Genomic DNA, 24,638 nt, shown 5'->3' on the forward strand with positions numbered 1-24,638 from the left:
CCCCAAGGAGGGACAAACGTAAAGCATTTGCCACTGATGATAAGGAATTTTTGAAAGGCAAGCCCATGAATGAGTGATAGTGATGGATGTGCAGTGGGCGTGGTTAAAAGCCCACAGTTAGATTACAACACGTCAGAGCGCTTGTGCGCTCAACCTAAAAAATAAAACAGCCAAAACCTACGGTTAATAGCACAGTGCAATAAAAGACTTTATTTCCCAGGTATTTACAGTCAACTCTCAGGGTCTGTGTTGGTGGTACATTTTAAATAAAGGAAACGGAAGCAGACGGCAGGTTGTGGCTGCAGCGGACCACAAGGGTGGACCTTTATAAATAAGATGGGGGTGTCGGGCGCCATCCTCTCAGTAGATCTGGTGCCTGCCCTGTTGGTGTCTGTTGGCCATGTGCATGAGCTTGAGGAAGAAATCGCTGGCTGTCCCGTCCAGAAGGGTCATGTTTCTTTCGTTGGGCCCTCTCCTCCGCTCACTCTCTTCATCCAGGCAGCTGCCATCCAGGGTGCAGCTCTCTAGAAAAACATTTTGAGATGAAAAGTACTCATTACTGCAGGGAAATAGTTAAATCCTGTGTCCCTTTCTCACATCTGAGAAACAGTCAAAATATAGATTTTTTTTTGTTTTTTTACCAGTGACAAGATCCTTAAGCATTGCACCATGCTGTTGAGGGTTATATCAGCTGCAAAAGGCCCTGAACCTGAGTTTTAGGCCTGAGCCACAGGAGAGGGCCTGTAACGAGAGAAAGGGCCTTTAACAGCCGGTATAGCACAAGATAGAAGGCCTACAAGGCTATAAGAACATTCCACCCACTGAGGGTACAATGTTCTAAATTAAAAAGGGAGAAACATGAAGACAAACATCGGAACGTTGGAGCAGAAGGCTAATACCAGCCATTAATGGCCCTGGGGAATCATCATTGTCTTCTATGAAACTCCCAACATTCCAGTGGGGCTTAGACTTACACATGTTGTGCTATGATGACCAAACGGTGCTTTGTGTGAGATGTGGACTTGAAGCAAACCATTCAGAGCTGCCTAGGGATGAGCAGTGCAAAAAGTACAATTTGGCCACAACTGCACATCTTCTGTGTTGGCATATTGTGATATTCCACTTATGCCCTGTTTGCACCTGGTTTACTTTGTCATTAGTGTTTCGCACAAATCCAGGCCATGCTTCTTTACTCGATCTGACTTTGCGTTAAAACCCATGGGTGTTGCGTCGTAGTGCAGTGTTCAGTTCAACGTCCAATCTAAAAAAGACATTGCTCGCGAAAGATGTTCAGCGCTGTGCAATGCGCTGAGAAGTGCTGCCATGCGTCGCAGTGGAAAGAAATACTGAATCTGGCTCATAGTGGTCATTTGAAGCTGAGTGATGTGCTCAAGAGAACATCACGATGCAGAAATAAAAAAATACTGCACTTAGGAGGTACGTAAAGCTGCGGCCCAGTAGTTATTAGCAGCTACCGGACAAGGATGCACTTCGAACCCTGGAGAAGAAGGTGCCAGTTTCTTGTGTCCATAAGTCTAGCTGGACTGAACCTAAAGAGACTGGACCAGCTAGAGGCGCAGCTCAGGCCCCTGCTGCCCCTGTGGTGCTGGTGGTCCCCCAAACCCTTCAAGGGCTCACAATCCTTAAAAGGTCACCATTCAGCCCAAGGTCAATGAATATCTGGGAGATATGGGAGACTCAAGGGAACCTCCCTACATATGTGGAGGGGACACATCATTTTCTGTTACATCACTGGGACCAACCATTTCCCCAGTTTACCTCTGGCAGCAGTGGGACAGTCATCTAAAAAACACCTGCACAGATATAAAATGAAAACACATTTATGGTAGGAGCTGTGCTTAGTGGTTAGAGCTGCTGCCTTTGGACCCTGGGGACTCAGGTTTGAATACTGACTTCAGCCTTTGGTTCAACATTGAGTGATTCTGGGGGAATCACTTGATATCTCTGTATATAAAAAAATGTAAAGTCTGGAACATACATGTGCAATCCCATCTTGATGTACGTGAAGATCAGCGCTCTGTTGCTTTCTAACTCAGTTTGCACAATAAAAATACCCATACATACATAAGTGATGATAGTCACTTAAAGACAGCTGAAAGCTCCTATTTAAAAATCAAATCACAAGCAAGACATTTTGTACTTTTTTCCTAGATTTTGTTTGGACTATGTTTCATCTATATATTCCATATATATACAATGTATATCATTATCTAGAAGTCTATGCTTTAAATGATTGCTTTGGTTTCCGTTTCTTCCAGTGCCCTGAAGGTACACGAGGTCAGTAGGCACTCTAGAAGTAGACACAATTAAAATCAAAAAGTTTGGGTGTAGGACCAAAACCTCTCGACAAGCTGTGCAGCAGGCATCCTTGCTAGGTGTTTCCTGGTCCCCTGAAATTCTCATTTAGATTTTTGTTTTTTTTTAAACAGTCTGTGATGCCCCTAATCCATAGCATTAACCCCAAAATACAGATTAGGTGCCTCCGAGTCACCTCTTGGTGAAATCCTGAAAAGATAACTCCCTCCACCGAGCCCGGGTTGATGAAAATAATATGTGTGTATATATATGTATATATATATATATGACAGGAGTCATGTTTTTGGTGGTTGTGCGCCAGGAAATGGCGCTAGTCTGGTTGGAGGCATTTTTTTTGCCTCTAACCAGTCTAGTGTCATTTTTTTGACGCACAACCCCCTCCTTCTCTAACACCACCCCGACCCGGCTAGTGTCTTTTTTAAAGACGCTAGCCCAAATTTAGCGCCGGCTTGCACCATTCTTTTAATATGGTGCCCTGCTGGCGCCGGTGCTATACTTTTTGCCGCAAAACTGCATTTGCACAGTTTTGCTGCATGCCTTCTAGGCCGCTGTCCATCGTGTTGAGTACGCACTGTGCTGATACCCAGTGCTTAACTTGTCAATCAAAATAAGCCGGTGCCCTGAGGTCTCCTTTGAAGCACGCGGCTGGTGCAGTTAAATGTGCGAGCACGGAATACTGAGGCGGCATCATCCTGAAGCCATCTCGGGCCTCTTTGATCCATTTACAGGCACTCTCTGCCCCTTCAGCTCACTCTTGCAGCTTTCTGCTTTCTCCCATTGTGACTCTTTTTCGTTTTTTCTCTTCCTCCGTCTTTCTCATATGTGTCTTTTGCTCGCAGTAAATGCTTAAGGCAGACGAATAAGTGCCGGCCCTAAAAAAACAACTCAAATTAAGCACTGCTGATCTCTTACCGTCACTGCAGCAGATCCCGGGGGCCGCGCACTTGCCATCCACGCTGCACGACTTGCCCCCAGCCTCACAGGGCGATGGCAGGTAGTTCTCTTCCACGCAGTGCATGGTTTCCGAGGTCCCAATGTAACAGCCGAGCTCCTCGCCGCAGCAGATGTTTGGGCCGAAGCAGCGACCTCTGTTCCCTGGACCACACGGTATGCACTGGAAAACACAAGGGACAAGGGCTCAGGTACCAGCACGGCTTATTCCCGGGAAAGAATCTGAACTGAACACCGGTTCATCACACCTGATCATCAGTAATCAATTGCAGATTACAATTGATTACGAATATGAGAACTGATCAATTTGAAATATTTGCACACTGAAAGATTTGTTGAAACAGATGTGTTTTCCTGCCTCTGGAGTATTTTCCCACTTAATGTCTGGGTCTGGGTGTAATAGCAATTCGTGAATTGCAATTTTATTGGTGGATAGCAAAGATCGAAGATCTCATTTACTTTGGTTTCTTCACTTATTTCCCGATCAGCAGAGACATAGTCTACCTCACTAAGGGCCAGATGTAGGAAGCATTTGCATGTCACAAACAGCGAAAAACACTGTTTGCGACGTACAAAATGCACTTTGCAATGCACAAAACCCGTTTTGCAATTCGGTAACCTGGTTATCAAATCGCAAAACGGGTTTGCTAGTCGCAATTAGGAAGGGGTATCCCCTTCCTAATTGCGAGTCGCAGTGCAATGCAGGATTGCTTTGTAACCGCGAATGCAGTCGTAAAGCAATCACAGTTTGCACCCATTCGCAAAAGGGAAGGAGTCCCCATGGGACCCCTTCCCCGTTGTGAATGGCACTGCAAACAATTTTTCAGAGCAGGCAGTGGCCCTATGGACCACTGCCTGCTCTAAAAAAATGAAACAAAAACGTTTCATTTTTCGTTTTTGTAATGCATATTGTTTTCTTTTAAGGAAAACGGGCTTTATTACAAAAGAAAAAACTGCTTTATTAAAAAGCAGTCACAGACATGGAGGACTGCTGTCCGCAGCAGGCCACCTTTCCTGTGAATGCCGCCACTCGCTAGGGGGTCGCAAATTGCGACCCACCTCATGAATATTAATGAGATGGGCCTTTGCGACCACCTTGCGAGTCGCTGATGGTGTCAGGGACACCATCCAACATTCTGAATTGCGACTCGCAAATTGCGAGTCGCTCTGACTCGCAATTTGCGGGTCACAATTCAGAAGTTTGCTACATCTGGCCCTAAGGCCCTTAATAATGGGCTGTGGGCGCTGCGCTGCCCAGCATCACAGGGAAAGGGCTGGAATGCGCTGTATTTATCCAATATGGCGCATTCCTGTCCTTTCGCCCTGCGCTGGTGCACAATGGGCTGCCTAGCACCAACGCAGGTACACTTGTACCATGGTACAAGGGTGCCTGCGTTGCATGCAAGATTGTTTTTGTGCAGGAAGGGACACCTTCTTGCACAAAAACAATCCTGAGAGGATTTTTTTTCCTTTCTATGTGTGCTGCAGAATGCAGCACACATATAAAGTGGAAAAAAAATAGGAGAAATAAAGTTATTTCTCCTCGTAACGCCTCTCCTGGGGAGGCGTATCATTTTGGTGCATCCCTAGGTTTACAAGCCATAGATGTTGTGTGGGAACACCCATGCAACACCCATGGAAATGGCTCCCTGGCACAGAGTAATGTAACTCAGAATTTGCGCTGTGTTACATTACTTGAGATTTCCTGAGACTTATGGAGCTATGCACGGCCACGCAAGGAGGCCTTGCGTGGCTTCATAAATATCACTTAAGGTTTGTGTCGAGGTTGAGTGACGCAAAACAGGCTGTAAATATAGCCCTAAGTTTATGACTGTCAAACTAGGAGATCTTCATTTTTCACTCAGTCTGCCCTTGACTAGTTATGAAATCGCTCATTTTCAGGAGTTTCACATCTCCCGCGAGGGCTTGGAAATCGACTTAATGCCCCTATCAATGGCTGTGTAAAGGCTGGATGAGGTGGCCTGATGTGCACAATAACATTGGATTGGGGTGCTGCCCAGAGTAATTACCAGTGGCTGAAATTAATGCAAGCATTCCATCCATCCCTTTTTGTATACTTTAGTATGTTACCCTAAGTGACACTGATATGCCCAGATGTGGGTACTTCTGTGCACACTATCTCACGGGAACCAAGCTGTACCCGGCTGATGAGTCCATACCAAGGGCAAAACCAGTCGTAGATTGCCTACGTTATGGTTCAGGGAGGACCTGGACTGACCTTCAGGCTGGACTGCTCCCACTGGAGCAAGGTAAAGACTGATTTGCACATGGCTGGGTCCAAACTGAGATGGCATGGTGGGCAAAATAACGATGGATTGTGATACGACCCGAGTAATTACCAGTGGCTGAGATTAATTCAAGCATTCCATTCATCACTTTTTGTATACTTTAGTGTTGTTCATCACTGGGTGGCAAAAACTTGTGTGATTGCAAGTATCAACTCCTTTGAGGACTACATTAACATAGTGCCTTGAGAGGTCTGGCGCAGGCAGTACACTCCCCTCCCCCGCTGTTTGAATGCATGAGGTTGGCGATTCTCAGGATGCACTTGTGTGCTTGGAGTGTTATTGAACCTGGAGTAATGAAAGTGGCATACCAAGCACCTCCATACTGGATTACTTCTTGCTGATGAGAACCAATTAAGCACAAAATGCATGTCCAAGGATACCAGCACTGGCTGTGCCACCACACGCTGCTAAAAACGTGAGTGCCTGTGACACTGGTAAGGACTACATTTACCATAATGCCTTGGAAGGAGGACTGGTGCGGACAAGCAAGCAGTGTGCTCCCCTCCCCCAATGACCACGCAGAGGACAGCTGGGCTTTGAACCCATCTCCAAAACTATACAACCATTTCAGATACTGATATGGGGAACTCTGCTGACAACTAAAACAAAAATACAGTGTAGTCTTAAGAAGTTGCATCTGAAAGAAGAGGAGAGAAGAAGGTGAGATGAGGTCTAAATAAGTAATTGGCCTGAGTTATCAATGTGGGATACTTTTTCCAAAATAGGATGTGTCATGCATCCCTGGATTTAAGAATGTGTCATGCATCCCTGGAGTTTAGATTGTGTCCTGCATCCCTGGACTATAGAATGTGTCATGCATCACTGGACTTTAGATTGTGTCATGCATCCCTGGACTGTAGAATGTGTCATGCATCCCTGGACTGTAGAATGTGTCATGCATCCCTGGAGTTTAGATTGTGTCATGCATCCCTGGGCTATAGAATGTGTCATGCATCCCTGAACTGTAGAATGTGCCATGCATCCCTGGACTTTAGATTGTGTCAAGCATCCCTGGAGTTTAGAATGTGTCATGCATCCCTGGACATTATAATGTGTCATGCGTCCCTGGAGTTTAGATTGTGCCATGCGTCCCTGGACTTTAGAATGTGCCATGCATCCCTGGACTTTAGAATGTGCCATGCGTCCCTGGAGTTTAGAATGTGTCATGCGTCCCTGGACATTAGAATGTGCCATGCGTCCCTGGACTGTAGAATGTGTCATGCGTCCCTGGAGTTTAGAATGTGTCATGCGTCCTTGGACTTTAGAATGTGCCATGCATCCCTGGACTGTAGAAAGTGTCATGCATCCCTGGACTTTAGAATGTGTCATGCATCCTTGGAGTTTAGATTGTGTCATGCATCCCTGGACGTTAAAATGTGTCATGCATCCCTGGACATTAGAATGTGTCATGCATCCCTGGACTGTAGAATGTGTCATGCATCCCTGGAGTTTAGAATGTGTCATGCATCCCTGGACATTAGAATGTGTCATGCATCCCTGGACTGTAGAATGTGTCATGCATCCCTGGACATTAGAATGTGTCATGCATCCCTGGACTTTAGAATGTGTCATGCATCCCTGGAGTTTAGAATGTGCATGCATCCCTGGACTTTAGAATGTGCCGGGCATCCCTGGAGTTTAGAATGTGTTATGCATTCCTGGACTTTAGAATGTGCCATGCATCCCTGGAGTTTAGAATGTGTCATGCATCCCTGGACTTTGAACTGTGTCGTGCATCCCTGGACTGTAGAATATGTCATGTATCCCTGGACTTTAGAATGTGTCATCCATCCCTGGACTGTAGAAGGTGTCATGCATCCCTGGACTTTAGAATGTGTCATGCATCCCTGGACACTGTAGAAGGTGTCATGCATCCCTGGACTTTAGAATGTGTCATGCATCCCTGGACTTTAGATTGTGCCATGCATCCCTTGACTGCAGAAGGTGTCATGCATCCCTGGACTTTAGAATGTGTCATGCATCCCTGGACTTTAGATTGTGCCATGCATCCCTGGACTTTAGAATGTGTCATGCATCCCTGGAGTTTAGAATGTGCCATGCATCCCTGGACCTAAGAATGTGTCATGCATCCCTGGAGTTTAGAATGTGCCATGTATCCCTGGAGTTTAGAATGTGTCATGCATCCCTCGACTGTAGAATGTGTCATGTATCCCTGGACTTTAGAATGTGTCATGCATCCCTGGAGTTTAGACTGTGTCATGCATCCCTGGACTTAAGAATGTGTCATTCATCCCTGGAGTTTAGAATGTGTCATGCATCCCTGGACTTTAGAATATGTCATGCATCCCTGGACTTTAGAATGTGCCATGTTTCCCTGGAGGTTAGAATGTGCCATGCACCCCTGGAGTTTAGATTGTGTCATGCATCCCTGGAGTTTAGAATGTGTCATGCATCCCTGGACTTGAGAATGTGTCATGCATCCCTGGAGGTTAGAATGTGTCATGCATCTCTAGACTTTAGAATGTGTCATGCATCCCTGGACTGTAGAATGTGTCATGCATCCCTGGAGTTAGAATGTGTCATGCATCCCTAGATTCTAGAATGTGTCATGCATCCCTGGACTGTAGAATGTGTCATGTATCCCTGTACTTTAGAGTGTGTCATGTATCCCTGGACTTATGAATGTGTCATGCATCCCTGGAGTTTAGAATGTGTCATGCATCCCTGGAGTTTAGAACGTGTCATGGATCCCTGGACTTTAGAATGTGCCATGCATCCCTGGAGGTTAGAATGTGCCATGCACCCCTGGAGTTTAGATTGTTTCATGCATCCCTGGAGTTTAGAATGTGTCATGCATCCCTGGACTTGAGAATGTGTCATGCATCCCTGGAGGTTAGAATGTGTCATGCATCCCTAGATTCTGGAATGTGTCATGCATCCCTGGATTGTAGAATGTGTCATGTATCCCTGTACTTTAGAGTGTGTCATGTATCCATGGACTTTAGAATGTGTCATGCATCCCTGGACTTTAGAATGTGTCATGCATCCCTGGAGTTTAGAATGTGCCATGCATTCCTGGAGTTTAGATTGTGTCATGCATCCCTGGAGTTTATAATGTGTCATGCATCCCTGGCGTTTATAATGTGTCATGCATCCCTGGAGTTTAGAATGTGCCATGCATCCCTGGAGTTTACATTGTGTCATGCATCCCTGGGCTTGAGAATGTGTCATACATCCCTGGAGTTTAGATTGCATCATACATCCCTGGAGATTAGATTGTGTCATGCATCCCTGGATTTGAGATTGTGTCATGCGTCCCTGGAGTTTAGAATGTGCCATGCATCCCTGGAGGTTAGAATGTGCCATGCACCCCTGGAGTTTAGATTGTGTCATGCATCCCTGGAGTTTAGAATGTGTCATGCATCCCTGGACTTGAGAATGTGTCATGCGTCCTTGGAGGTTAGAATGTGCCATGCATCCCTGGAGTTTAGATTGTGTCATGCATCCCTGGACTTGAGAATGCGTCATACATCCCTGGAGTTTAGATTGTGTCATGCATCCCTGGACTTGAGAATGTGTCATGTGTTCCTGGAGTTTAGAATGTGTTGTGCATCCCTGGAGTTTAGAATGCGTCATACATCCCTGGAGTTTAGATTGTGCCATGCATCCCTGGACTTGAGAATGTGTCATGTGTTCCTGGAGTTTAGAATGTGTTGTGCATCCCTGGAGTTTAGAATGTGCCATGCATCCCTGGAGTTTAGAATGTGCCATGCATCCCTGGAGTTTAGATTGTGTCATGCATCCCTGGACTTGAGAATGTGTCATGCATCCCTGAACTTGAGAATGCGTCATACATCCCTGGAGTTTGGAATGTGCCATGCATCCCTGGAGGTTAGACTTTGTCATGCATCCCTGGAGTTTAGAATGTGTCATGCATCCCTGGAGTTTGGAATGTGTCATGCATCCCTGGAGTTTAGAATGTGTCCTGCATCCCTGGAGTTTAGAATGTGTCATGCATCCCTGGAGTTTTGATTGTGTCATCCATCACTGGTGAAAGTTCTGCCCTAAAATCTTGAACTGAAGGGAAAAAGCAGCTTGTACAATCTTGTGATTGCCAACATCCGCTGTATCTGAGGGCGCTACTCAGGACATGCGAGGCTAAAATGTTGTAGAAAATTGAGGACAGTTCTGAGAGAGAGGACAGGGTTGCCTCACATGACCTCAGTAACTATTGTGAGAGCTCAGACAGGAGTCTTTCAGTGCTAAACCTGATGAAAGCCTCTCCCAGCCCCATCCACTCTCAGGACTGCAGAATATCTGTCCACCTGCTGTTTTCTCGGAGTAGAAGGTGCACCCTGGGGCAGTGGGGACTCTCAGATCCCCATTATGTGAATCTGCAGCCGAAGACAACACTGTGTACACTTGTGTCTTATGTACACATTATAAACATTTGGAGAATCCACCCTTTAGACCTGAACATTGAAGGGATGCCCTGAATGAGACAAGTGACGTCACCAAGATGTATTCTGTGGTCTAGATTTATGGGCCGTTGACACAGGGCAGCGCAGCAAGTTGCTGCGTCAAAGGAAAGGGGCAGGAATGCCCCGTATCTATGGCATATGCCGCATTTCTGTCCTTTCCCCCTCCACTGGCAACATTATGACAGCCTAGCACCAAGGCAGGCACCCATGAACCAGGATGCAAGGGTGTCTGCACTGCAGGCAGGACAGTTTTGTGCAGGACAGGGCACCTTCCTGCACAAAAGCAATCCTGGGAGGCTTTTCCCCCTATGTGTGCTGCAGAACGCATAGGAGGATGAAACATACGCGGATACATAAAGATATTTCTACTCATTGCACCTCCCCTGGGGAGGCGTAAGGTTTTGGCGCATCCCCAGGTATACAGGCTCTTGTAAATCTAGGGATGCGTCAAGATCCATGCGTGTTGCACGGGGACACCCACCGCAACACTCATGTTGTCTCGCAATATCCGATGCTGTCCATTCCCCATGTAACCCCGGGGTGTTCTGGATGAAGCCCCCCCCCCCCCAGTAGACACTCTTTGGTCCTGACCATGACTACAGGACCTGAATTAATAAAAGATACAAACTTCCCACCAGGAAGAGTTGTTGTCACCACAGCAGTAATCCCGTGTGTTCATTATAGCACCGCTGAGATTTACATTGATGAACAGAGTGGGGGAAATGGACTAATTAACGCTATCATTATTGATTAACAAAAAGGTGACAAAAATGAGTAAAAATGGACCCATATAAAAAAAACGCACTACTAGCCCTGCTTTTAGTAATGAATTAAAAATTAATGAATACAGCGGTAGAAAGCCTGAGGGGTGCCTTTTTACATTCACGGGGGGGGGGTCTGTTGACATAGCGACAGACCAGATTGTATGCTACTGTAGTCTAAATGAACATTATGGGATGACACTTTGCCCCACGTGACATAAACACTCCAGGTGTTGCAGGAAGCATTCAGCTAAGTGTCCCCAGTTGTAAGTGTTTTTCTATTTGTTTCATTTTTTTTTTTATGAAACTCATGTTCTGTGGAAACAAAATGTAATATCTATAGTTTTTCTACAGGAACCAAATAAAGTGAGGCTGAAGTACTAATGTGTGTGTGTGCGCCCTGTGTCTTCAATGTGCAAAAAGTTGGATCTGTGCTCATAAATTGTAAATCCTGATTTATAGAAAGAGGATTTGTGCATTATACATATACAAATCCACTTACTTATTTGGCGCGGAGTGCACCTACGTGGTGGACGTTTTGGCATTAATAAGCCTGCTTCAGGGCAAGGAACATGGGAGAGAGGAAAGGCGTGTTTCAAAGGGGGGGTCCATGCAAACTCTTGTGAACACCCACAAAGTTCAAACTTTGTGGATATTCACAAAAAACTTTCATGGTATAGGCACACCTGAAAGACATAGAAAACTACTTATGGTGAAACTGGAATAGGGAACAGGAAAGAGAATATCCCCAGGTTTAGTGAAGGTGGACAGTACATAGATTAAAAAGATGTGTGTGGAAAGGGGTTCTGTAGAGTTACCGTTGTCCATGAGTAGCATGATGTAAGAGCAGTGATCATGCAACTCTACGACTCCTGCATCTTTTCATACGTGGACCATGATATTTGTGGTCTGTGGGGAAACCCTTAAAAGTTGCAAAGGCGCCCAAAAAAGGATGAAAAACGCATGGAACCCGATTGAAAAAGACATCTCTGCATGTACTCTGCAACTTACATGCACAAACAGTGCGGTTCACAGGTGGAAATTGACATTTTGCATGAACACATTTTAAATGTACACTTGTGCATCCATGTACTCACATGTAACAGTACCCAAAACATGTATGTGAAGGCAAAGGTTTCTCAGCTCCTTCACTCCCTGGAAGTGGTCAGAACTTTACACTTGCCAAAGGCAGGGGTAAACTAATTTCCGGGGTATGGGCTGGTTAGAAGAACATCCCAAAAATCGGTGAATTTATAGGGGAAAGTGTTTCTCCAAGGGGTAAATATTTTCCTCATAGAGAAAATGCAGAAAAGAAAAGTTAGCAAGTAATTGCACTTGTTTTGCTATTTGACAAGAGCAGGTATGCCTGTGAATAGTTGCGTGTGTGAAAAATGGAAATCACTAAACAAATCCAGGAATACTCTTGGGAAAACCACAAAAGCCACAAGTCGCAAATCATGATGTTTTTCTTGTCAGCAAGTGCGTCTTACTTCCATCTTAGATATAAAGTGCACCTGGTATAAATCACACCTGAATACCCAGACCTTATTCACAAGGTATTTTCTGAGGGTAGTGTACCTAACTCCTGCCTTAAATGTCATTTACGCTTGTCCGAATCCTACTTCAGTATTACATGTAATTTACTTGCGAATATCCTGACTCAAGTGTGACCTACTGGTACTTTTCTAGGACATGATTAGTCAAATAAAAGATTTTTTAAAGCTTTTTTCAGAGAATGAGCATTCCTGCTGAAAAAATAATTGAATAAATCAACCCAGAACCTGGACTAAGTCAGAACTACTCATAGAAAAACATTTTTTGTGGATTGGCAGTACTTCTGAAAACGTCTGTGAATTCCAAAAAAGTCAGATTTTTACTACAAAGGTGGAATAAAAACGAATGAATTACATTTCGGATGTTTACTCTGAATCAGGCTTTACAACTTTGTTTGTGAATCAGGCTAATGGGCGTTTGATGCTCCAAAAGGGCACCGACTGCTTCTAATTTCAATGGAGTAAAATGTCACAGATTTGCAATATGGTACTAACTAGTATATCTTTGGCCATAGGGCCAATTGGGTAGTTTATGTAACCTCAAAGATTACAGGTCGACCAGGAGATACTACACAATTAAAATGACTAATGGGTCGATATCTGCTAAGGCAAACTGGGATTAAGCAGTCAATGTGTTATTCATGGGCAGAGAAGGTTTGGTAGTGTAATTATGTCGTTAGCAATTTGATTAAATGAGCAATTTACATGTTAACAGGAGAGGGGGAGTCAGTTGCAGCAAATGATCAATGGAGTATTACAGAATAAGGATGTTGCTATTGAATTTCAAGTAGTTGGTTCTATTTAAACAGACCTTCAGGCTTACTCCTGTAAACCAGGAAAAGGACAGGGGATCTCCCATTTTACTACTGAATTCCAGGATTAAACCAGGAGTACTGTCAGAGGAAGTCACACCCACTCACAGCAAAGGTGTTATGAATGTGCCCCCCCCGTGCCAGTCTTCATTGTTGGGACTTGCAGTCTCCTTACAATGTACACCAAGGGGGGCTTCATCCTATATTTTATAGGACACAGGGAGATTGCTGTAGCAAGTGGACAGAAGTCTACTCTGCTGACTATCAAATGGGTAAGTTTAACCTTCTGGACAAAATGTTTACCTCTTCAAAAGACTAATTACATTAATCACCGGGTAAGGGCGACCATTTAACGTGTGTGAAATATGTGGCCCATAACTGCGCCATCTGCACAGGACGTTTCATTATATTTTACCTGTTTTATCTACAGAGAAGGGGTTTTCTTAAAACCTGCAAATTATGCAGCAGGTGATGGGTTATTCGCAGACAGCAGCAAATTTTGGGGCATATTTATACTCTGTTTGCACCAAATTAGTGTCATTTTTTTTAACTCTAATTCGGTGCAAAACTAACTCCATATTCATACTTTGGTGCTAGACCCCTCTAGCACCAAATTTATGGAGTTAAAGTCATTTTCTGAAAGTGGAGGCCTACCTTGACTTAATGAGATGCAAGGTAGGTGTTCCCGTGCAAAAAATGACTCTATGGCCTTAACGCCATATTTAGGGGCATATTTATACTCTGTTTGCACCGAATTAGCGTCATTTTTTTTACTCTAATTCAGTGCAAAACTAACTCCATATTTATACTTTGGTGCTAGACCCGTCTAGCACCAAGGCCCTGATTTATACTTTTTTTGCGCCGCATTAACGTCATTTTTTGACGCAAAAGTGGCGCAAACTTACAAAATATTGGCCCTTATTTATACTTTTTGCTGCAAAACTGCACTAACTCAATTTTGCCCCTCAAAAATTTAGCACCGGCTTGCACCATTTCTGTGCACCAGCCGGGCACCATATTTATGGAATGGTGCAAGCCGGTGCAAAGGGTAGGCTAGAGTTTGAAAAAATGACTTTAGTCGGGTGGGGCTCGCAGTATAGAAGAAGAGGGTTTAGCACCAAAAAATGGCTTTAGGCAGGTTAGAGTAAAAAAAATGACTCTAACCAGATTAGGGTCATTTTATGGTGCTAAACCTACCATGCCACATGACTCCTGCCTTAGAAAAGGCAGGAGTCATGCCCACCACCCCAAAGGCCAGCACAAACGACAGGGGTCCCCTGGGCATGGCCATTGCACCCTGTGCCATGTATGGGGGCTCATTTCAGGGCCCCCAATGGCACCATCAAAAATAAAATGTAATCTTACCTGTACTTACCTGGGATGGGGTCCCCCATCCTCGCAGTCCCTCTAGTGTGGGTGGGGGTGCCCCTGGGGCCTGGGGAGGGCACCTGTGGACCTATTCCCTTGTATCCCACCATGGAAATAGGCCCACAGGTCCCCTAACGCCTGCCCTGACCCAGGTCTTGGGGCAAAGCAAGCTTTGCCCCATTTTTTGACCCCTCCTCCCTCCCTTGCACCATTTTTGCATGGGAGTATAAATATGGCGTTAAGGCCATAGAGTCATTTTTTGCACAGGAACGCCTACCTTGCATCTCATTAAGGCAAGGTAGGTTTCCACTTCCCAAAAATGACTTTAACTCCATAAATTTGGCGCTAGACGTGTCTAGCACCAAAGTATAAATATGGAGTTCGTTTTGCACTGAATTAGAGTAAAAAAAAAAATGACGCTAATTCAGTGCAGAGTATAAATATGCCCCTTAGTGTCAAAAAATGATGCTAATCTGGTCAGAATCAATTATTTTGACTCAAACCTGCCAAACGTCTTTTTTTTTTAAGCTAGCCTACCCTTTGCACTGGCTTGCACCATTCCATAAATATGGTGCCCGGCTGGTGCTAAAAAATGGTGTAAGCCGGTGCAAAACATTTTGGTGCAAAACTGCGTTAGTGCAGTTTTGCACCAAAAAGTATAAATAAGGCCCTTTATGTTTATGTAAAAAAAGACGCAGCCACAGAATAATGGCCCGTATTTATACTTTTTTTGCGCCGCATTTGCGTCACTTTTTGACGCAAAAACGGCGCAAACTTGAAAAATACCATTGGCCCATATTTATACTTTTTGACGCAAAACTGCGCTAACGCAGTTTTGCGTCAAAAAAATTAGCGCCGGCTAACGCCATTCTGAAGCGCCATGCCGGCGCCGTATTTATTGAATGACGTTAGCCGGCGTTAGCCGCCGGTGCCGTCTGGTGTGCGTTAAAAAAAACGACATACACCAGGCAGTGCCGGCGTAGGGGGATATGGAGCTTGGGCGTCAAGAAATGGGGCAAGTCAGGTTGAGGCAATTTTTTCGCCTCAACCCGATTTGCGCCATTTTTTTTCACTCCCAACCCCCATAGAAATGACTCCTGTCTTAGCAAAGACAGGAGTCATGCCCCCTTGCCCAATGGCCATGCCCAGGGGACTTCTGTCCCCTGGGCATGGCCATTGGGCATAGTGGCATGTAGGGGGGCACAAATCAGGCCCCCCTATGCCACAATTTTTTTTTTTTTTTTAAAAACACTTACCTGAACTTACCTTAATGTCCCTGGGATGGGTCCCTCCAGCCTTGGGTGTCCTCCTGGGGTGGGCAAGGGTGACAGGGGGTGTCCCTGGGGGCATGGGAGGGCACCTGTGGGCTCCTTCAGAGCCCACAGGTCCCTTAACGCCTGCCTTTTGCAGGCGCTAAAAAACGGTGCAAAAGCGTCCGTATGTCATTTTTTTTGACCCGCCCACTCCCGGGCGTGAATTTTGCCCGGGAGTATAAATCCGACGCACATGCCTCGGAGTCGATTTTTTAGACGGGAACGCCTACCTTGCATATAATTAACGCAAAGTAGGTGTCCACGCTAAAAAATGACGCTAACTCCATGGACTTTGGCGCTAGACGCGTCTAACGCCAAAGTATAAATATGGAGTTAGTTTTGCGTCGAAATTGCGTCAAAAAAAACGACGCAATTCCGGCGCAAACGGAGTATAAATATGCCCCATTGTATTTTGTAGGTTTGCGCCGTTTTGCGTCAAAAAGCGGCGCAAATGCGGCGCTAAAAAAAGTATAAATACGGGCCAATGTTTTTCAAGTGCCCATCATTACACATTTACAGAACCTGTAGGTTTTTTGTAATGTCCAGAAGTATATTTGATATGGGTATTTAATTATATACATACCAGAAATGTAAAATGAGTATTTTGTATGTAAGCAATTAAAATGTGATTTACAGTTAGTAAAGCAGCGCACTGAGGGCTGACGCCATCTTCCCTTATCAGTGTGCATTCACAGATATCAGAGATCACCAATGTTGATATAATTAATAAAACTAGAGGAACTCTGAGGAACACGTGAGAGCAGAGATTTTCTGGTGCAAACCAAGGAACAGAAAATCAGATAACAAGGAGGACCGAAGGATACTGTTGGAAGCGTTTAGTCCCATCATTCTTATTATTACTCAGGTATGTTTTCAGCGAGTGATTCTGCGTGACATTAAATAGACGAGAACGAACCTTGGGGTCAAAGAAATCCCTGTTATTCACTTTTAATCGATCTACATTTGTATGTATGGACCCCAAAATCACATCCCCTTGTCTTCCGTCTCTACCCAGTGGTAGAGGGGTAATGAAGGCGCCATGAGTAACATGAACTCACCTGCGAGCCCCAAATGTTTCCAAACATACCTGCATTTCTGCCATTCACCCCCTGCGTGCCAACCCAACCCCCCACCCAACCCCCTCCCCCCTCCCCCTCAGTGCTTGAAATGGTAGAGTGCTTGTTTCTGAGAAGTGCCGGTACTCTCCAATTGAAACTATTACGTTTTTCTTGCGAAGTGCAGGTACTCTCCCGCTCAAAATAAAAAAAGTGCCGGTACTCGGTACCGGACAGTACCGGCCCATTTAAAGCACTGGCCCTCCCCTGAAGCTGTGCTCTCCGCTGGAGCAGTGCAGCCGGAAGTCCTCTAAGACACAGCAAGCGGGGGGGGGGGGGGGGGGGCGGGGGGCAACTTGCCCCGTCATGGCAGCGAGGAGGCAGATTCATCATCTGGGGGACACAATATGGCGCTCAGGGACAGCCGCACAGGGCGGTGATACTGTCGCTGTTATGGTCATGACTCAGCATATTTCAGAGCAATGGGTATTATCAATGCCCTTATTATTGACATTAACAGCGAGAACGAGGCTAATAACAAATGCAGCTTATGACAAAGCGCCCTGCACGCATCTTTGATGCCGGTGCATTAACCAACCCAGCTACCTCCCATACCGAGAGAACTGAGATTCGGTCTCTGCCCATTTGATTTAGAATACCTCTTGTTTGGATCCATTGATCGCTACTTCTAGAGAAGAATGTCAGATAGATTTAAAGCGCATTAAAGATGCGAGGAGCCCTCGTGGCGCTGTGCGGTGTTCTCGGCGCTGTGTCTGACATGAAGCATGCATGTGTCTTGGGGCACCGCAGGATAGGTGGTGGCGGTGGGTGTTCAGTCAATTTTCTTCGCTTTATTGGCAAATCCCAATAGGGCTTCTCCAGTGCTTAATTTGAGCCGGTGGTTTCCGCTGCGGGGCACCGACACTTATTTTTGAGGGCTGGCACTTAATTTTTTTTGCCTCAAGCATTTACTGCGAGCAAAAGATACACATGGGAAAGACGGAGGAAGAGAAAAACGAAAAAGCGTCACAAAGTGAGAAAGTAGAAAGCTGCAAGAGTGAGTTGAAGGGGCAGGAGTGGCTGTAAATGGATTGAAAAGGCCCGAGATGGTTTTAGAATTACGCTGCCTCAGTATTCCGAGCTCGCACATTTAATTGCAGCAGCCGCAAGTTTCACAGGAGAGCTGTGGGCACCTGCACGTTATTTACAAATGAAGCACTGGGCTCCTCGCCCCTTTTCCTCTCACAGAATGAAGCAGCAGAGGGGCAGCGAGAACACGCCAATCTAGTGCTTGAAACTTTACCGGCTGCTCTGTTGTACACATTCGTGTTTCCTGACCCAGCGCCTAGAAGCCCCCTGCTGACTTTTTGGCAGGCAGCAGCGGGTGACACGGAGTATTCATAGAGATAAGAGGGGGTCGGGCCACTTCCCATCAGTGACTCTGCACGCTTAGGAGGGACTGACTGTGCCCCTTTCCCGTGGACAGCCCTTCTCTTGGAAGCAGGGCTCAGGGCCGGCTCTTTGGGCGGGAAAGTCTGGGGGGAGGGGTCTCTCTTCTTCTAAGTCTAGCTCTTACCTGACCAGTTGGCGCTAGGTGCAGTGCAATTGATGGATGGATGCGGGGTTCGGCCCCTTAGTTCACATTGTGATGAGAAGTGCAGTGCATACAGTGGTTTCAGCGGTCAACTTGACAGTTTGGGGTGAAGCACAGTGTACTTAATGCAGGGGCACTGCCCCTGTGGTTGGCATTGTGGTGTCACGTGCAGCGCAAGCAGTATGTCCAGCCTTGCAGTTCACAGTTCAGTAGCATGTGCAGTGCATACTGGGATTTCTGCCCTGGAGCTCAGTGTGCTGCCCAGCCGCGCCGTGCATGCAGTGGCTCTACCTTGCAGTTCACAGTGCTAGCAAGTGCAGCGCAAGCTGTGGTTTCAGCTTTGAGGCTCAGAGTGTGGTGCTCTAGAAAGTGGCTGTTTCATGTGCAGTGCGGTGAATGCAGCGACTCTTTCTTGGAATTCACTGCGTGAGGTCATGGACCCTAGCAGGTGCAGTGCCTGCTGTGGTCCGGGCCCTGGAGCTCAGTGTGTTGCAGGCGCGCGGAAGGGAGTGATCGCGGCTCTACGGTTAACAGCGACGTTTCATGTGCCGCGCAGTGAATGCAGTGGCCCTGCCTTAGGGTTCACACAGTGCATGCTGTGATTTCGGCCCTGATGCTCACAGCCTCCTGCCACGCGCAGTGAAGACAGTGGTGTCGGTCGTATGCGCTGAATGCAGTGACCGTATCGTTGAGCTCAGAGTGTGAGCTCCTGGGCCCATAGCAGGTGCAGTGAAGGGGGGCAACAGGTGCAGTGAGGTAACAGGTACTGTGCATGCCAGGATGTCTGCCCTGCAGCTCGTAGTGTGGGGCCACGTGCAGTAAAGTCAGTGGTTTCGTGTTTAGAATTTGCCCTGGCGTGGCATGTTTCGTGCAGTGACTGCAGTGACCATGCCATTGAGTTCTCAATGTAATGAAAGTTGCAGTGCATGGGCGCCTAAGGTCACCGTGCAGTGCAGGTAGCCGTGCTAACCAAGGCCCTTTGTACTGTTAAGTGCACACCTGGAGCTCACAGTGTGGTGTCACGTGCAGTGAAGACAGTGGTTTCGGGTTTCGAGTTCGCCCTGGAGTGCAGTGTCTGCAGTGACCATGCCCGAGTTCTCAATGTGAGAAAAGTTGCAGTGCGTGCAGTGGCCTGGGCGCCTGAGGTCAGTCACTGTGCAGAGAAGGTAGCCGTGCACACCAATGCCTTTGGTACTGTTAAGAGTGCACACCTGGAGCTCGCAGTGTGGTGCCACGTGCAGTGAAGACGGTGGTTTGGGGTTTAGAGTTCGCCCTGGAGTGCAGTGACTGCAGTGACCATGCCCCGAGCTCTCAATGTGATAAAAGTTGCAGTGCGTGCAGTGGCCTGGGCGCCTGAGGTCACTGTGCAGTGCAGGTAGCCGTGCACACCAAGTCCTTTGGTACTGTTAAGAGTGCACACCTGGAGCTCACAGTGTGGTGTCACGTGCAGTGAAGACAGTGGTTTCGGGTTTCGAGTTCGCCCTGGAGTGCAGTGTCTGCAGTGACCATGCCCCGAGCTCTCAATGTGATAAAAGTTGCAGTGCGTGCAGTGGCCTGGGCGCCTGAGGTCAGTCACTGTGCAGTGAAGGTAGCCGTGCACACCAATGCCTTTGGTACTGTTAAGTGCACACCTGGAGCTCGCAGTGTGGTGCCAGGTATAGTGAAGACGGTGGTTTCGGGTTTAGAGTTCGCCATGGGGGTGCAGTGACTATGCCCCGAGCTCTCAATGTGATAAAAGTTGCAGTGCGTGCAATGGCCCGGGCGCCTAAGGTCACTGTGCAGTGCAGGTACCTGTTTTGTTACGGGTGCACAGTGTGGCAGTGCGCGAGGAGCTTTCTGCAGTGCTGAACCACACTGCGCTTCCCTCTCTGCCAAGATAGCGCCTACGCACAACCAGAGAACACGGCAGAAAAAATAATTTAAAAGTTCCGCGTCTTAGTGGCGCGAATGCAGCAGGGCATGGACGTCATTTAGGGGGCGCAGCTGCGACCCCTGGCTTGCCCTTTGCGACCCCTGCAACTGTATTTGCGACCCCTGGCCTCAGAGGCGCAAATTCAGTGCTAGCTCGTCCTTATGGGCGTCAGTTGGGACTTCACTCTTTGGGCCTGATTCATGCTTTTTCAGAGCCGCATTTGCATCTTTTTGTGACGCAAATGCGGATCAAACTTACAAAATTCAATTTTATTTTGTATTTTTGCGCCGCTTTCTCGTCAAAAAATGGGACACGAGCCACATTTGATCAAATCTGAAGGGACAGCACGTGAAGACCGGGACTGTCCCCGCAAAACCGGGACGTCTGGTCACCCTGAGCTCAATGCGGTTACTTTAGTAAATAAAAATAAAAAAACAGGTATCTAAAGATGAGCACTGCGCACGGGTCACACACTCCGTGCTCACGAGTGTGCACAGTAAACAACCGGACTCATCGCAACTCTGCCTAAGACTGGGAGGCATCAAAAGCAAGAGCCCTCTGTTGGCCTATGCGCGACGGCCACAGGTCACGACTTCCAGTGCTGTTTGGGGGTAACCCAGCCTTTCATCATTCCAAGGTCGGCGAACAAAGCGCGCACACATGGTGAAATATACAGCGCCTCTCTGGAGTGCGCAGGCACGCAGGGTATACGACACTGCGTAGCACAGGAACACCAGGGTGGCATATACGTGGCCTCTTATGGCGACGCATGTACTCAGAGTGGCATATACTGCACCCCCTGAAGTGAACATTCAAACACGAGATGGGAGGATACGCCACTTATTACATATATACATATGGGGCGGAATACACTGCGCCGCTGCGAGGCACACGTGCACGCATGATGTAGAAGCACCTTTCCAAAACACACATGCAGGCATGAGGCAGTAGCGCACACCTCGCGCACACACACACGTGTACATGGAGGGGCACATGCTGCGCCCTTCCAAAGTGCACCGGCACGCATGATGCGTTAGCGTACACCTTCAGCACATGTACACAGGAGGGCATATGCTGCGCCTTTCCAAAGTACATAGGCAGGCATGCTGCAGTAGCGCACACCTCGCGCACACACACATGTACACAGAGGGGCACATGCTGTGCCTTTCCAAAGCACACATGTAGGCATGATGCAGTATCGCACACCTAGCGCACACACACATGCAAACAGAGGGGCATATGCTGCACCTTTCCACAGTACACATGTAGGCATGATGCAGTAGCGCAGGCAGCATCGCAATGACGTACACGCACACACGGTGCACGAAACAGCAGATCTCTGAAGTACACGCACACAAAGGGTGACACAGACACCCTCACAATGAAGCACACGCTCTCAGGGTGGCACAGACGCCCTCACAATGAAGTACACGTACACACATGGTGGCCCACACACCCTCACAATGACGTACACGCACACACATTGTGGCACAGGCACCCTCACAATGAAGTACACGCACACACATGGTGGCACAGGCACCCTCACAATGAAGTACACGCACACACATGGTGGTACAGGCACCCTCACAATGAAGTACACGTACACGGGGCGGCCCAGGCATCAGCACTCTGAAGTATACGCACACACTGGGTGGCACAGACACCCTCACAATAAAGTACACCCACACACATGGTGGCCCACACACCCTCACAATGAAGTACATAACACACATGGTGGCACAGACACTCTCACAATGAAGTACACGCCCACATACAGGGTGGCACAGGCACCCTCACAATGAAGCACACACAAGGTGGTACAGACACCCTCACAATGAAGTACACGCACAAACAGGGTGGCACACACACCCTCACAATGACGCACACGCTCTCAAGGTGGCACAGACACCCTCACAATGAAGTATACGCACACACAGGATGTCTCAGACACCCTCACAATGAAGCACACGCAGGGTGGCACAGACACCCTCACAATGAAGTACACGGTCTCGGGGTGGCACAGACACCCTCACAATGAAGCACACGCACACACAGGTTTGCACATGCACCCTCACAATGAAGTACATGGTGTCAGGGTGGCACAGACACACCCACAATGAAGTACACGCACACACAGGATGGCACAGACACCCTCACAATGAAGTACACACACGGTGGCACAGACACCCTCACAATGAAGCACACGCTCTCAGGGTGGCACAGACACCCTCACAATGAAGTACACGCACACAAAGGGTGGCCCACACACCCTCACAATGAAGTACACGGTCTCGGGGTGGCACAGACACCCTCACAATGAAGCACACGCTCTCATGGTGGCACAGACACCCTCACAATGAAGTACACACACACACAGGGTGGCACAGACACCCTCACAATGAAGTACACACACAGTGGCACAGACACCCTCACAATGAAGCACACGCTCTCAGGGTGGCACAGACACCCTCACAATGAAGTACACGCACACAAAGGGTGGCCCACACACCCTCACAATGAAGTACAGGGTCTCAGTGTGGCACAGACACCCTCACAATGAAGCACACGCACATACAGGTTTTCACATGCACCCTCACAATGAAGCACACGCACACACGGAGTGGAACAGACACCCTCACAATGAAGTACACGCACACACAGAGTGGCACAGATACCCTCATAATGAAGTACACGGTTTCAGGGTGGCACAGACACCCTCACAGTGAAGCACACGCACGCACAGGTTTGCACAGACACCCTCACAATGAAGTACACGGTCTCAGGGTGGCACAGACACCCTCACAATGAAGTACACGCACACACAGGGTGGCACAGACACCCTCACAATGAAGTACACACACGGTGGTACAGACACCCTCACAATGAAGTACACGCACACAGGTTTGCACAGGCACCCTCACAATGAAGTACACGCTCTCAGGGTGACACAGACACCCTCACAATGAAGTACACGCACACAGGTTTGCACAGGCACCCTCACAATGAAGTACACGCTCTCAGGGTGGCACAGACACCCTCACAATGAAGTACACGCTCTCGGGGTGGCACAGACACCCTCACAATGAAGTACACGCTCTCAGGGTGGCACAGGCACCCTCACAATGAAGTACACGCTCTCGGGATGGCACAGACACCCTCACAATGAAGCACGCGCACGCTGGCTCACGCACACGAGCCGCACATACCGCACCTCTCTGACGTCCGTGTCCGGGAAGGACCTCTTGCCGCCTCGGGGGCAGTTCTGGATGTAGCAGGCAGAGGAGAGGGCCAGGAGGCAGAGGAAGCAGGCGGGCAGGGCGGCTTCGGGCATCTTGCAGCTGCGCGGGGGTCTGTGCGGTGGTACCTGTCAGCCTCCTCTCTAGGTTCCCCTCTGCCGGGGCGGCCTATTTATACGCCGTTTATTTAGTCCCATGCCGACGTAATTGATTTGTGTTGCTTTGCTGTCCTTGCCACGTGTTTGTCACTCCCACCTCGCCGCATAATTGACGTATTCACAAACACTGAATGCACTGTGTTTGTTTCCCACCCTCTCCTCCACTCGCTGCCCGTGACTGCCTGGCCTCAGTTCTATCGACGAGTCGAAGGCCGCCCTCAAAGGCCTCTGCCCCCACCGGAGGGCGCATTTCTGCCCACAAACAATGCCACAGGAAGTGTCCTTTGTCGCTACACACAACAAGTGCGCACTAGAAAGATGAATGGCAAAGACAGCTCTCTGCACTATTATTGGTGACCTTTGGGGGTGATAACTCCGCCCCGCCGTTGAAGTATGTTTTCTGTGTCAGCCAAGTATTACTAGGGCCAGCGACTGGAATTATGTGACTGGAAATGTCAACAATATGCGACAGGGTTGACTAGGTTATGCGGCAAGAAACGACAAATTATGACGCATAACTTGGCACATTTTGTGATAGTATTACTTCATTATTTTATCATTTTACCCTTGTTAACACTGCCTTAGCAAATGTTTCGCCTCATTAGTGCCACCTTAGCACCGAAATACGGCAAGAGGCTAATGAAAGATGACTAGTTTGCAAAGATCCCCCCACTGCACAGCAACACGCCTCATTGTTTTTTATTAACTTTTGGTCAGGTTTGAGCAAAAACATTTTTTTGTTAAAATCTGTAAATTCTGCAGTCGATGATAGATTATGTGGCAAATGCGGCCAATCCATAAGCGTACGAAAAACGCAGCAGCTGGCCATAGAATTGC

The 24,638-nt window shown here is 47.6% G+C and overlaps 1 protein-coding gene across 1 annotated transcript; it reads right to left on the minus strand.

Moving 5' to 3' along the window:
- Nucleotides 1-183: 183 nt before the first annotated feature.
- Nucleotides 184-23,863, minus strand: LOC138296213 (vasotocin-neurophysin VT-like). The gene is made up of 3 exons (XM_069235134.1): nt 23,619-23,863; nt 3,250-3,451; nt 184-524 (listed from the first exon to the last, which is right to left on the minus strand). Exons 1-3 carry the CDS (start codon nt 23,736-23,738, stop codon nt 361-363), a joined length of 486 nt encoding a protein of 161 aa, XP_069091235.1. The 5' UTR covers nt 23,739-23,863; the 3' UTR covers nt 184-360.
- Between the last annotated feature and the right edge of the window lie 775 nt (nt 23,864-24,638).

The sequence above is a fragment of the Pleurodeles waltl genome, chromosome 1_2 (genome assembly GCF_031143425.1).
Source record: "Pleurodeles waltl isolate 20211129_DDA chromosome 1_2, aPleWal1.hap1.20221129, whole genome shotgun sequence".
NCBI classification, from domain to species: Eukaryota; Metazoa; Chordata; class Amphibia; order Caudata; family Salamandridae; genus Pleurodeles; species Pleurodeles waltl.